General features: G+C 41.8%; 1 protein-coding gene across 4 annotated transcripts in view; it reads left to right on the top strand.

Moving 5' to 3' along the window:
- LOC134356647 (kelch domain-containing protein 8B-like) overlaps window positions 1-7,220 on the top strand; it is a 163,548-nt gene extending 156,328 nt beyond the window's left edge. For all 4 annotated transcript variants that reach the window (XM_063067622.1, XM_063067619.1, XM_063067620.1 and 1 more), the window contains one exon: window positions 527-7,220. In XM_063067622.1, coding sequence (XP_062923692.1) covers window positions 527-723 — 197 coding nt within the window. In that variant the 3' untranslated portion in view covers window positions 724-7,220. The remainder of the gene's footprint in view (window positions 1-526) is intronic.
- The last annotated feature ends 6,477 nt before the right edge of the window (window positions 7,221-13,697 follow it).

The raw sequence follows: 13,697 nt of genomic DNA on the forward strand, positions 1-13,697 counted from the left end.
GGCCTGAGGACCGGTGGGTACAGTATCAGACTAGGACATTGCTTTAGAACAGTGATGAGGATGAATTTTTTTTTTAGCCAGAAGGTGGTGAATCTGTGGAATTCTTTGCCAAAGCCAGCAGTAGAGACCAAGTTATTGGGGTATATTTAAAGCAGATGTTGATAGGTTCTCGGTTAGTCATGATGTCAAAGGTTATGGAGAGAAAGCAGGAGAATAGGGTTGAGGGGGATAATAAATTAGCCATAATGAGATGCAGTGCAGACTCGACGGGTTGAATGGCCTAATTTGGCTCCTATGTCTTATGGTTTTTTTGGACATCAGTAAACTCAAAATATTAAATTAAATTATACAAGTAGGATAATAGGCACAGACTCAAATTGTTAAAAGGTAAACTTAAGACTGATAGTAGAAGGTTGCACTTAACAAGAAGGAATTGAGCTAAGATAGAGATTGGAAGGAAAAACTTTAAACTTTAAATGGTTAGATTTTTTGTTCCTTATTTTGTTTTCATGTCTTTGGATTGCAGGAAACCAGCCAGTACCACTTGGATCAGTGGAAGGATTCAATCCAATCAAGAGGAAATGGGAAAGTCTCCCTGCAATGAATGTCCCACGTTGCTCATGTGCCAGCCTCCAAACTGATAACATGCTCTTTGTGATTGGTGGTGTTGCACAGGGACCCAGTAATGCTGTGGAAGCCTTGTGTGACCGAGAGAGTATCTGAGCACAGTGAAACTGAAATAGTAATGGCGTGGGTCAGCAGTTAATTAACTTCTTGGTTCGTGTCTCTGTCAGCATTGTTTGAAGATTCTGATATAGGATGTCAATGCTATCAGTGAAAGCTTTGAAAATAACTTGTTTTACAAAGGTGCAGAAGAAACTTTTAAACACAAGGATGACGTTTTCTTGTAGAATTAACTGAGTACTAACATTGTATTCTCTCAAATAAAATGTGTTAACTATGGAGTTTTGAGATACTGATACAACCTTTAGACAGAAGCGTCAGTGAATATACAAGTCTCACAGTTGTGAACTTAGTATTAAGTGAAGAAACAAAGCTGTCTCAACAGATTGTAAGCTATCACTTATTCTGTTGAATTCCCTGTTTTATTCAAGAGGACAATTCATTGGTAGAAAATTTAAGAAAGAATTCCACAAAATTGGTGTTGTTTCCTATATCCAGCAAAAGGCCCGGCCTTTCTATGAAAGGACGAGCTTCAGAATTGGGAGCCAAAACTGTCAAAGCCTAGATAAATGAAAGTGAGGGACATATAACAGACTTTTGGCTATTAGGATAAAAAAAGAGATTGTGTAAGTGCAGTTGAGAAATGCTGTAGAAGGAGTCTAGATAATAATAAGGTAATTATAGAACTCTTATCTGTTTTAACAATTCAATCCCTGGTAGAATATTGCAATTTAACTAATTATGTGGCTAGGAATTAGTACAATTCCTGTGAGGTTCCTGTATTATCGTTACTACTTGTCTTATTTCACTGGTTTGAGTGCTGCAAAATTCCTGTAGTAGGATTCCAATCGATGTTTCTTTAATAATGTCACATAAATGGTAGACTTCCAAAGTAATATTGCATTGGTTCAAGTGAAGTCATATATAGAAAATGGCAGGTCAGAGAGGTTGTGTGGAAGGGACCAGAGTTAATGTTTAAAATTAATGATAATTGGTCTGAAATATTAATGCTAGTGCTTTCTTCACAAATATTTAGTACTTCCAGTATTTTCAGTTTTATTTAGTTTCCAGTATCTCCACTCATATATGCATCATATATTCTGTAGTTGTGCCACTGAAGTGTAAGCAGGATGCTCTCCACTCTGCAGGTCCATCCAAATGCAAGTACTGTAGAACACCGATTCCTCATTATCTAGTGTTATACTCTAGCAGTAGTCATACAACAGATTAGTTTCAGTAAGGCCACCTTGCACCAGAGTGATCCAATGTTCTAAAGACCCCGTGGCTCTGCAACACCAATACGCAATTCTTACATAGGGAAGGTGTTGTAATTTTCCTGGAGACATTTTCTAGAATAGAATTAATTTTCTATTGTGTGCATTTGTAAATTTATACAATTCTGTTGCATTCTATTTCATTCACTGATACCTAAATAATGTGGTGACGGTGGCATTCTCAGTGTTGATACTAGTGTAACATCCCATGGTACTCAGAGACCATAAAATGAAAGGTTTTTGTGCTATTGGAAGTAAAGGTTCCATTATATTGTTTCACCAATTTGCTTCATAATATGTCTGCCAACTTTCAGCTTGAAGGGCCAAATGGCCTACTCCTGCACCTATTTTCTATGTTTCTATGTTTTATATCATAAGACCATAAAACATAAGGGCAGAATTAGGCTACTTGGCCCATTGAGTCTGCTCTGTCATTTAATCATGTCTGACTTATCATCCATCTCATACCCATTCTCCTGTCTTCTATCCATATCCCTTTGAAGTCCTCAGTCATCAAGGACCTATCAACCTCTACTTTAAATTTACCCAATGACGTGGCCTCCACAGCCGTCTGTGGCAATGAATTCTACAGAGTCACCACCATCTGGCTAAAGAAATTCCTTCTCATCTCTGTTCTAAAGGGACAACCTTCTATCCTGCAGCTGTGCCCACCGGTGTAGACTCCCCTACCACAGGAAACACCCTCTTCACATCCACTCTATCTAGGCCTTTCAATATTCAACAAGTTTCAATGAGATCCCCTCTTAATCTTCTAAACTAACGTGAGTAGAGGCCAAGAGCCATCTAACACTCCTCATATGGTAACCTTTTCAATCCCAGAATCATTTTCTTATGAACCTCCTCTGCACCCTCTCCAATGCCCGCACATCTCTTCTTAGATAAAGGACCCGAAACTGCTAACAGTACTTCAAGTGCAGTCTGACCAGTGCCTTACAAAGCCTCAACATTACATTCTTGCTTTTATATTCTAGTCTTCTCGAACTGAATGCTAACATTGCATTTGCCTTCCTCAATACAACTCAACCTGCAAGTTAACCTTTAGGGAATCCTGCACGAGAAATCACAAGTCCCTCTGCACCTCTGTTTTCTGAATTTTCTCCCTGTTCAGGAAATAGTTTATACCTTTAATCCTTCTACACTTCCTTACACTATATTCTATCTGCCACTTCTTTGCCTATTCTCCTGATTTGTCCGTCCATCTTAGACTCCCTGCTTCTTCAACACTACCTGCCCCTCCACCAATCTTCATATTGTCCGCAGACTTAGCCACAAACCTGACAATTCCATCATCCAAATCACTAACATATAATGTGAAAAGAAGCAATCCTAACACCGACTGCTGTGAAGCACCGCTAATCTCAGGCAGCCAACCTGAAAATGCCCCCTTTATTCCCTCTCTTTGCCACCTTGCCAGTGAGCCAATCTTCTATCCATGCTAGCATCTTTCCTGCAACACCTTGTCAAAGGCCTTCTGAAAATCCAAGTACACAATATCCACTGAACATGCACAAAATGCTGGAGGAACTCAGCAGTTCCTGCCAAAGGGTTTTGGTCTGAAACATCAACTGTACTTTTTTCCATAGATACTGCCCAGCTTGCGGAGTTCCTCCAGCATTTTGTGTGTGTGTTTTGTTTGGATTTCCAGCACCTGCAGATTTTCTCTTGTTTGCAAACACCTAGTGAATTTCCTTTGTCTAACCCACCTGTTATTTCCTCAAAAAATCCCAACAGATTTGTCAGGCAAGAGTTCCCCTTAAGGAAACATGCTTACCTTGGCCTTTTTTATCATGTGTCTCCAAATACCCTGAAACTTCATCCTTAATAATGGACTCCAACATCTTCCCAACCACTGAGGTCGGGCTAACTGGCCTATAATTTCTTTTCATTTACCTCCCTCCCTTCTTAAATAACATCATATATTGGTGTATATGAGGAACAGCACAAGCAGAGTCAAACGTGGAGCCCAAAGGTATTTTTTTCATTCCCTGTCTATTGCATCGCTGTTGTTGACCAGAGTTCCAATATTTGTTCCAGTATAACATACCATAGTCAGGTGATCTATAGAATCCAATCCGAGGTTGTTCCCCATTCGGAAAAGTACCTGAAGTATCAAAAATCATTTTCTACGCTCTCCATTTTGAAATGTTTATTATCAATTTGTATCCTGATGTAACTGCAGTGAGCTTCCAGACATAAATTTACATCAATATGGGCCGTTTTAACAGTGTCACAACAGTCCCATATTGTTAATTACACTAGCTGGTGTAACAAATTTGAGTCATGTTCCTCCAATATGATTATAATAATATACTATCAGTAGCAAGGCACATAATGCAAAAATTAAGATTGAAGTTAGCTTTATTTGTCACATGTACACCAAAACATCAAAACTTAGAGTGGAAATGCATTGTTTGTATCAAATCAGATCAGTGAGGATTGTACTAGGGCAGCCCACAAGTGACACCAGGCTTCTGGCTCCAATATAGCATGCCCACAACTTACTCACCGTAACCCTACATTTTTGGAACGTCAGAGGAAACCCATATGGTCACAGAGAGAATATACAAACTCATATGAAGAAAGACTGGATGAACTGGGCTTGTACTCGTTGGAATTTAGAAGATTGAGGGGGGATCTGATTGAAACGTATAAGATCCTAAAGGGATTGGACAGGCTAGATGCAGGAAGATTGTTCCCGATGTTGGGGAGGTCTAGAACGAGGGGTCACAGTTTGAGGATAGAGGGGAAGCCTTTTAGGACCGAGGTTAGGAAAAACTTCTTCACACAGAGAGTGGTGAATCTGTGGAATTCTCTGCCACAGCAAACTGTTGAGGCCAGTTCATTAGCTATGTTTAAAAGGAAGTTAGATATGGCCCTTGTGGCTACAGGGGTCAGGGGGTATGGAGGGAAGGCTGGGTTCTGAGTTGGATGATCAGCCATGATCATAATAAATGGCGGTGCAGGCTCGAAGGGCCGAATGGCCTACTCCTGCGCCTATTTTCTATGTTTCTATGTTTCTATGTTTCAAGAAGATCTGACGATGCTGGAAATCCGAGCAACACACACAAAATGCTGGAGGAACTCAGCAGGCCAGGCAGAATCTACGAAAAAAGTACAGTTGATGTTTCGGGCCAAAACCCTTCAGCAAAAAGGGTTTTGAGAAATCAGTGTAAGAAGGAGGGGGAGGGGAGGTAGAGGTACAAGCTGGTAGATGAAACTGAAATGGGGAGGCATGGGTGAAGGAAAGGGCTGGGAAGTAGATTGGTGAACGAGATAAAGGTCTGGAGAAGGAGGAATAGAAACATAGAAAACCTACAGCACAATACAGGCCCTTTGGCCCACAAAGCTGTGCTGAACATGTCCTTACCTTAGAAACTACCTAGGGTTACCCATAGCCCTCTATTTTCCTAAGCTCCATGTACCTGTCCAGGAGTCTCTTAAAAGACCCTATCATATCCACCTCCACCACCGTCGCCGGCAGTCCATTCCACACACTCACCACTCTCTGCATAAAAAACTTAGCCCTGACATCTCCTCTGTACCAACTTCCAACTACCTTAAAACTGTGCCCCCTTGTGCTAGCCATTTCAGCCCTGGGAGAAAACCTCTGATTATCCACATGATCAATACCTCTCATTATCTTATTGTTTGTTGTTGTTCGTCCATCGTTGACGTCGATGAGGACCTTGACACCATTATGATGGTGTCAAGACTAGCGCGTGATTTGGATTTAAGTGAGGGAGAGTTGCGCAGTGTCAGGCTCACTCTCTCTTCCCAATTTCCATTTAGATCCAGTGGCAAGACAGAGTCTAGACCTTATACACCTCTATCAGTCACCTCTCATCCTCCGTCACTCCAAGGAGAAAAGGCCAAGTTCACTCAACCTGTTTTCATAAGGCATGCTCCCCAATCCGGGCAAAATCCTTGTAAATCTCCTCTGCACCCTTTCAATGGTTTCCACATCATTTCTGTAGTGAGGTGACCAGAATTGAGCACAGTACTCCAAGTGGAGTCTGACCAGGTTCCTACATAGCTGCAACATTACCTCTCGGCTTCTAAACTCAGTCCCACGATTGATGAAGGGCAATGCACCATATGCCTTCTTAACCACAGAGTCAACCTGCGCAGCAGCTTTGCGTGTCCTATGGATTTGGATCCCAAGATCCCTCTGATCCTCCTCACTGCCAAGAGTCTTACCATTAATACTATATTCTGCCATCATATTTGACCTACCAAAATGAACCACTACACACTTATCTGGGTTGAACTCCATCCGTCACTTCCCAGCCCAGTTTTGCATCCTATCACTGTCCCTCTGTAACCTCTGACAGCCCTCCACACTATCCACAACACCCCCAACCTTTGTGTCATCAGCAAATTTACTAACCCATCCCTCCACCTCCTCATCCAGGTCATTTATAAAAATCACAAAGAGAAGGGGTCCCAGAACAGATCCCTGAGGCACACCACTGGTCACCGACCTCCATGCAGAATATGACCCACCTACAACCACTCTTTGCCTTCTGTGGGCAAGTCAGTCCTGGATCCAGAAAACAAGGTCCCCTTGGATCCTATGCCTCCTTACTTTCTCAATAAGCCTTCCATAGGGTACCTTGTCAAATGCCTTGCTGAAATCCATACACACTACATCTACTGTTCTACCTGTATCAATGTGTTTAGTCACATCCTCAAAAATCTGATAGGAGAGGGTAGAAGACCGTGGAAGAAAGGGAAGGGGGAGAAGCACCAGGAGGAGGTGATGGGTAGGTAAGGAGAAGAGGTGAGAGAGATAAACAGAAATGGGGAATGGTGAAGGAGAGGGGTGGCAATTAGCAAAAATTTGAGAAATCTATGTTCATGCCATTAGGTTGGAGGCTACCCAGATGGAATATAAAGTATTGCCCTTCCAGCCTGAGTGTGGCCTCATCGCGGCAGTAGAGGAGGCCATGGGCTGAGATGCCAGAATGGGAATGGAAAGTAGGATAGAAATTGGTGGCAACCAAGAGATCCCACTTTTTCTGGTGTAGGTGCTTGGCGAAGCTGTGTCCCAATCTACGTCCTTTGTCACCAATACACAGTAAGCCACACCGGGAGCACCGGGCACAGTATACGACCCCAACAGACTCACAGGTGAAGTGTCGCCTCACCTGGAAGGACTGCTCAGGGCTCTGAATGGTAGTGAGGGAGGAGGTGTAGGGGTCAGTGTGGCACTTGTTCCGTTTGCAAGAATAAGTTCCAGGAGGGAGATCAGTGGGGCGGGGGGTGGGGGGGAACAAATGGAGAAGGGAGTTCTGTAGGGAGCAGTCCCTGCAGAAGTGGAAAGTTGGGGAGGGGAAAGAGAAAGGTATGCTTGGTGGTGGGATCCCAATGAAGATGGCAGAAGTTGCGGAGAATTATGTGCCAGACATGGAGGCTAGTGCGTTAGTAGATGACGACAAGATGAACCCTATCCCTTGTGTGGTGGTGGAAGGATGGGGTGAGCGTAGATGTGTGAGAAATGGAAGAGATGTGGGTGAGGGCGGCATTGATGCTGAAGGAAGGGAAGCCCCCTTCTTTGAAGAAGGAGGACATCTCATTAGTTCTGGAATGAAAAGCCTCATCCTGAGAGCAGATGCAGCACAGTTAATAAAGTCGGTGATGGTGCGTGAGACAATGGCCTGGTGTCCCTTAGTGGGGTCCTGTTCAAGGGGTGAGTAAGAGGAGGTGTCTGAGCGTTATTGCAAGGTAGACGTCAGATGGAAGTAGCGAGGTTAGAATTGGAGAGAGGATTGAAAAGTTGAGTTGGTTGATGTCACACAGCCAAATTGCTTATACAAACTCCTTACAGACACTGGCGCTGTAAAGCAATTGTGCTAACCGCTTCACTACCAATCCATGCAAAAACATTTCCAATAGTAACATCATGGTGTAATTGATATAGAACATGGAAACATGGAACACCTACAGCACAATACAGGCCCTTCAGCCCACAAAGCTATGCTGAACATGTACTTACTTTAAAATTTCCTAGGGTTACCCATAGCCCTCTATTTTTCTAAGCTCCATGTACCTATCCAGGAGCCTCTTAAAAGACCCTATTGTATCAGCCTCCACCACAGTCGCTGGCAGCCCATTCCACGCACTCACCACTCTCTGCATAAGAAACTTACCCTGACATCTCCTCTGTACTAACTTCTAATTACCTTAAAACTGTGCCCCCCTTTGCTAGCCACTTCAGCCCTGGGAAAAAACCTCTGACTATCCACACGATCAATGCCTCTCATCATCTTATACATCTCTATCAGGTCACCTCTCATCCTTCGTCGCTCCAAGGAGAAAAGGCCAAGTTCACTCAACTTATTCTCATAAGGCATGCTCCCCAATCCAAGCAACATCCTTGTAAATCTCCATTGCACCCTTTCTGTATTTTCCACATCCTTCCTGTGGTGGAGTGACCAGACCTGAGCACAGTACTCCAAGTGGGGTCTGACCAGGGTTCTGTACAGCTTTAACATTACCTCTTGGTTCCTAAACTCAATCCCATGGCTGATGAAGGCCAATGCACTGTATGCCTTCTTAACCACAGTGTCAACCTGCGCAGCAGCTTTGAGTGTCCTATGGACTTGGACCCCAAGATCCCTCTGATCCTCCACACTGCCAAGAGTCTTACCATTAATACTATATTCTGCCATCATAATTGAGCTACCAAAATGAATCACCTCTCACTTATCTGGGTTGAACTCTATCTGCAACTTCTCAGCCCAATTTTGCATCCTATCAATGTCTTTCTGTAACCTCAAACAGCCCTCCAAACTATCCACAACACCCCCAACCTTTATGCCATCACATAATATTTAGCTGTGTAACATTAGTACCAACGAATTTACTACAGCAATACAATATGAAATAATCCTTCAATAGTGTTCCACGAAAGCCAGCAGTGGGAGCTCTCACAACCAGTGCACATCTGAGCACCCAAAGTGATACCATTGTTACAAATGAAATGCAAGGTAACAAGTTCAGCAAATATATATTAGTAAGGTATCTCTTAGAATTGTAGCATTGGATTGTTATAAACAATGTGATTTTCTATTGCTATACCTCTCCACTTAAGATTTCCTACAATAAAGTCACATGGTTCAGGTGAGCCATCTGCCTAAAAGCTTTTCCATCTTCTTAATGTAGTTGGAGAGATGTTCCACAGCTGAGTCAGATTCTTCTCCTGCCCTAATGTCTCTCATATTCCTAAGGTATTGCTATACTGTAAATTCCTTTATCATGCCAAATCATCGTGCTATAATAATACTCAGTACAGAGTTCATGTACTGTATTAAAAGAGGACTGCTGTGGTTAAAAGCTTAATACAAATGTCCTTTCCTTTATCTTGCTTAAAGTTGAAACGAGAGGTCGAATATTTGCACACCATAAGAGAGGCTTATAAAAATTGTACAATTCAGGGTTAGTTTTAAGAGCAATGAATAACACAAAAACTTGATCATTTATGGAAATAGAAAAACAAACAATAAAAAAGCTCATGGTCTTTGCCTAATTAAATTGTTTTATTTGTGTTTACTTAACATTGTGTATCAAGCTAGTATCCAGAAGTGAAGAGGGACAATCACAGGCTTGCTGTCTCTTTAAAATGTTCTCAGCCATGGCGATGTCATCTTTCTTTTCTGTGTTAAATGTTTAAAATCAATTATTTATTCCATCCTTTGGATACTTCATTCAATTTACGGTATTCTGAGATACTATCACAACAAATACATTTTTAAAATTACAGTAACACAGTTACATTCCATTAAAACATATAATTATTTATAAATCCTTGACTTTATTTCAAAAGAGAACTTACAACATAGTGTAGGCAAATTTGACTCTGGTCCTGCAAGTTATAGCTGAAATTTGATTAGCGGTCTAAACAATCTCCACTTATGCCCTGTCACTGTCTTTCCATTACTACTTCCTAAGTACGATTAGAAATGGTCAATGCAGTCTTTCACGGATAAACATATCTCAAGGGCATATTAAGAGGGGCTCAACATTGTTTGATTTAGATGTGGGTTCTTTTTTCATTTATTGATGTTTTTGTGAGGTAACTAGTTGTGAGGTATAGTTTATTCTAACATGTTAATTCTTATCAGGAAACTGATTATCCCCATTTGTGTTGTCATTTGATTGCTCCTCAGTTGGACTCTTTATCATGTTTTCCCCCACTTCCTTTTTTCTATTTCACTGTTTAACATTTTTATGACCTACACTATGAGATTTTTAAGGCATACCCTTTCTATCATATAGTTCCTAGGTGGCTGTCCATAATATCCAGCAATGACGGGAGACCAGTGTGGGAGAGTTATGAAAGTGGAAAAGCCATCTCACCAGGGCCGTTCCAGTCTCTCGACCTCGGAAGTCCGTGTCCAGTGGTACGAGTAGTCATCACGAACAGGGGTCTTCCTTGGTTGCAGTAGCTGACCATGACTGCTTCTTTCATCTGTCATATCCTTCACTCTCCATGAAACATTGCAGAACCACATTCTTGGCCATTGGATCTCACCACTGATCTCATCTGCCCGGTCTACTGGAGCCGACAGTTCCCAAAATTTCCTACTTATCACACTGTTTTCCAGTGTACACACAATTGGACCCATCGTTAACTCCCATCTATTCTTCAATGCCCATTTCTAATTCTGCATTTACTCTTGTACATCTCTCTCTTTCTCCTTCCATTGCAATTTTCCAGTAGCCCCTCTGCCATCTAGATGTTGCTATTTAACATTCTCTATCATTGCCTTATTGTGCCGGTGTTTAAGAAGTGAAATGTATGACAGCTAAAGACATCTTTCAAGAGCAAACAGATTAACTGCAGATGCTGTTTGGAGTGGTACGTTAATCAGCTGTAATATAGTATTTAGCAGTGATTGGTACCCACCCTCCTGATGGTCCCCACAAAGAAGCATTGTTCGTATATCCCGAGTTCTAGTCAGAGCTTCCACATATCACTTTGGGAGGTGCAGTGTGTTCGAGGACGGAGCATGTTGGAAATGCAGAGAGCAATACTCAGAACATGCAACCACACAACTGTCACTTTAATTGCTACATTAATTGGGCATTTAGAAGAATTCACGAGGGAGATCAGTCGATGGTGCAGATGTTATTATTCATGTGCTACTCATCAGTGTGAAATTTATAAGAGAACAAACAAAATAATTTCACAATCCTATTTCTGCACTGACAGGATAAAGAGAAATCTGAATTCAAAGCCGACAGGGCAAAAGGTTCTACTCCTCTGCTTGTAGATTTCTATTCACAGATTGTGAAGGTTGTTTCCAATTTGTAAATGTAACCACATGTGAACACGTCAGTTACCTCATTTCATCACCAGATTAACTCTTCCATTCTATCTACAAACAAAAATCTTTAGTGAAAGCAAAGGGTTGCCACAGTCAGTCTTTTACAAAGACTCCGATGGACACGGGGACCCTGATACTCACAGACATTTATTTCTGAATGTGTGGTAGTTTATCTCACACTGATGAAAGGCTGCTGCCTAGACAGATAGATAGAGTGGCCTCTAAGTTGTACATGTTTACTGCACAGTAATCTAGTTTATCTCTCTCAGTATAATCTGTCTCTCAAAAGATATTGCCGTGCAAAACACTGATCTACACCGGTCATTCAGTAACTACAGCACTATCTGTTCAGTTTACAAACTGTTTTGCTTTCCTTACACCTGAGAAAGACGATATAATTAAATTTTACATTCAGTGATACATTATTGACAATAATCAGTCACTATGTACTGAGTGCCATATTAGAGACCATCATAATAGGTGAGTTTCATATGAACAAACCAGTCTTAAAGCAGAACGCTCTCTGAAGACAAATGGGAAACAGCATTGATCAACTCAAAGATCCCTATCCCAGCATTTTCTCAATTAATTTGATTAATCCTTCTTCAGACATCCCACCCTGCAAAAACTCATTTCAGGGACGTAGCACCCCCGCCCCCTGCAACTCCATATCACCAACTCCCCCCCCCCACCCCCCACCGCCCTGGTCGACCTCCAAGGATGTATTTAATATTTTGTTTAGTGATTTTGTCTAATCTGTAAACCAAGTTGGGTATATGCAGAAAATGTGACATTAAAATATGTACTTATATTATATTATCATGTTTATTCTATAACAACTTTAAGCAAGTTTACAGGGAGTTTGGCCTCATCACGTAGGACATCAATAGCGTAGCTCCTTAGTAGCTAGCCAGCTAGTTTAAATAACGTTAGTTATGCTAATGAACGAATGACACCCGTTAAACTCATGTCTTTTACATTTTAACCCATCATGGGCAATAGAAAAGTCACTGTTGCAAACAGAGCAGCGAGCAACACTGTCATTATTTTTGAGGTTGACTGTAAAGCTCGCCCACAGAGAGAGCTGATAGGTCTACTTAGCAGGGGTCCCCAACCTTCTTTGCACCGCGGACCTGTTTAATATTGACAATATTCTTGCGGACTGGCCGACCGGGGGCGGGGGTGTTAATCAAGACCGGAATATAGGTGATGGGTCAACTATAAGTCAATTATAAGTGGCTAATACACTCAATTTCATTTCTAAAAAGGTTTATCTAATGAATTTAATATTAAACACACAGGGCATATTTTCCTCCCATGAATATAGTGATAAGTCAATTATAAGTCAATAGCATCATAACATTTTAAATAACGTTTGGTTATTAAACACACAGCGCATATTTTCCTCATATAAACATATGAAATCATTGCAACACACCAATATCGCTGAATCAGTGGGAGCCCTGGGCTTGTTTCCCTGAAACAAGACAAGTCCCATCGAGGGGTGATGGGAGACAGCGATACTCAAAGGGGGTTCCTTGTGTCCAGTCTATTCCACAATTTAGTTTTCGTTGCATTCATTGCAGAGATATGTTGGAAATGGAAGCAACGTTTTCAGTGCTTCTGTGGCTGTCTCAGGATATTCAGCCTTCACTTTGATCCAGAATGCCGGCAGAGATGTTGTGTCAAACATACTTTTCAGCCCGCCGTCATTCGCAAGCTCGAGGAGTTGATCTTCCCGCGCTGACATGGATGATGCGTGGGTAATGACCTCGCGTGCGTTCAAGTTCAACAGCGGGCATGACAGGGAATGAAGAAAGGTGCAGCTGACTCATATCGTTTCATATCGCCAAATTATATCATTTCCTCACGGCCTGGTGGTTGGGGACCACTCTTAGCACGAAGAGAGACCAGTCAGGATGCTCGCTCTCCCTCTCAAAAAAATTGATTTCCGGGATATTGTATATAATTTCCAGGCGTCAGGGAGCCACTATCAATATGCGGGAGACTCCTGGAACTTCCAGGAGAGGTGGGATGTCTGCTTCTTTAAATATTTCAACTTAAGTGGCTGCTCTCAAACTCACTAGTCACACTTGTGTTAATAATAGTTTCTTAAAAAAAAGTAATTTCACCTGCTACTTATTGACACACATACTTCTGCTACCTACAAGGAAAGCAAAAGCAACTGGCTTACAATTTCTCTAAAACTTATGAGTCTGAAAATGTCCAATATAAATTTTGATTAGGGTCTACATGCAACCCATTTCTGTAATGCACCCTGTGCAGGCAAACAAGAGCAGTTCAAGTATAACAGAGCCAGATGTACAGTCATATCCTGCTCTCCCCAAGCAGCATCATGAATCTCAAACACAGATCATCCCCCTCCTGA

This window comes from Mobula hypostoma, chromosome 15 (genome assembly GCF_963921235.1).
Source record: "Mobula hypostoma chromosome 15, sMobHyp1.1, whole genome shotgun sequence".
Classification (NCBI taxonomy): Eukaryota; Metazoa; Chordata; class Chondrichthyes; order Myliobatiformes; family Myliobatidae; genus Mobula; species Mobula hypostoma.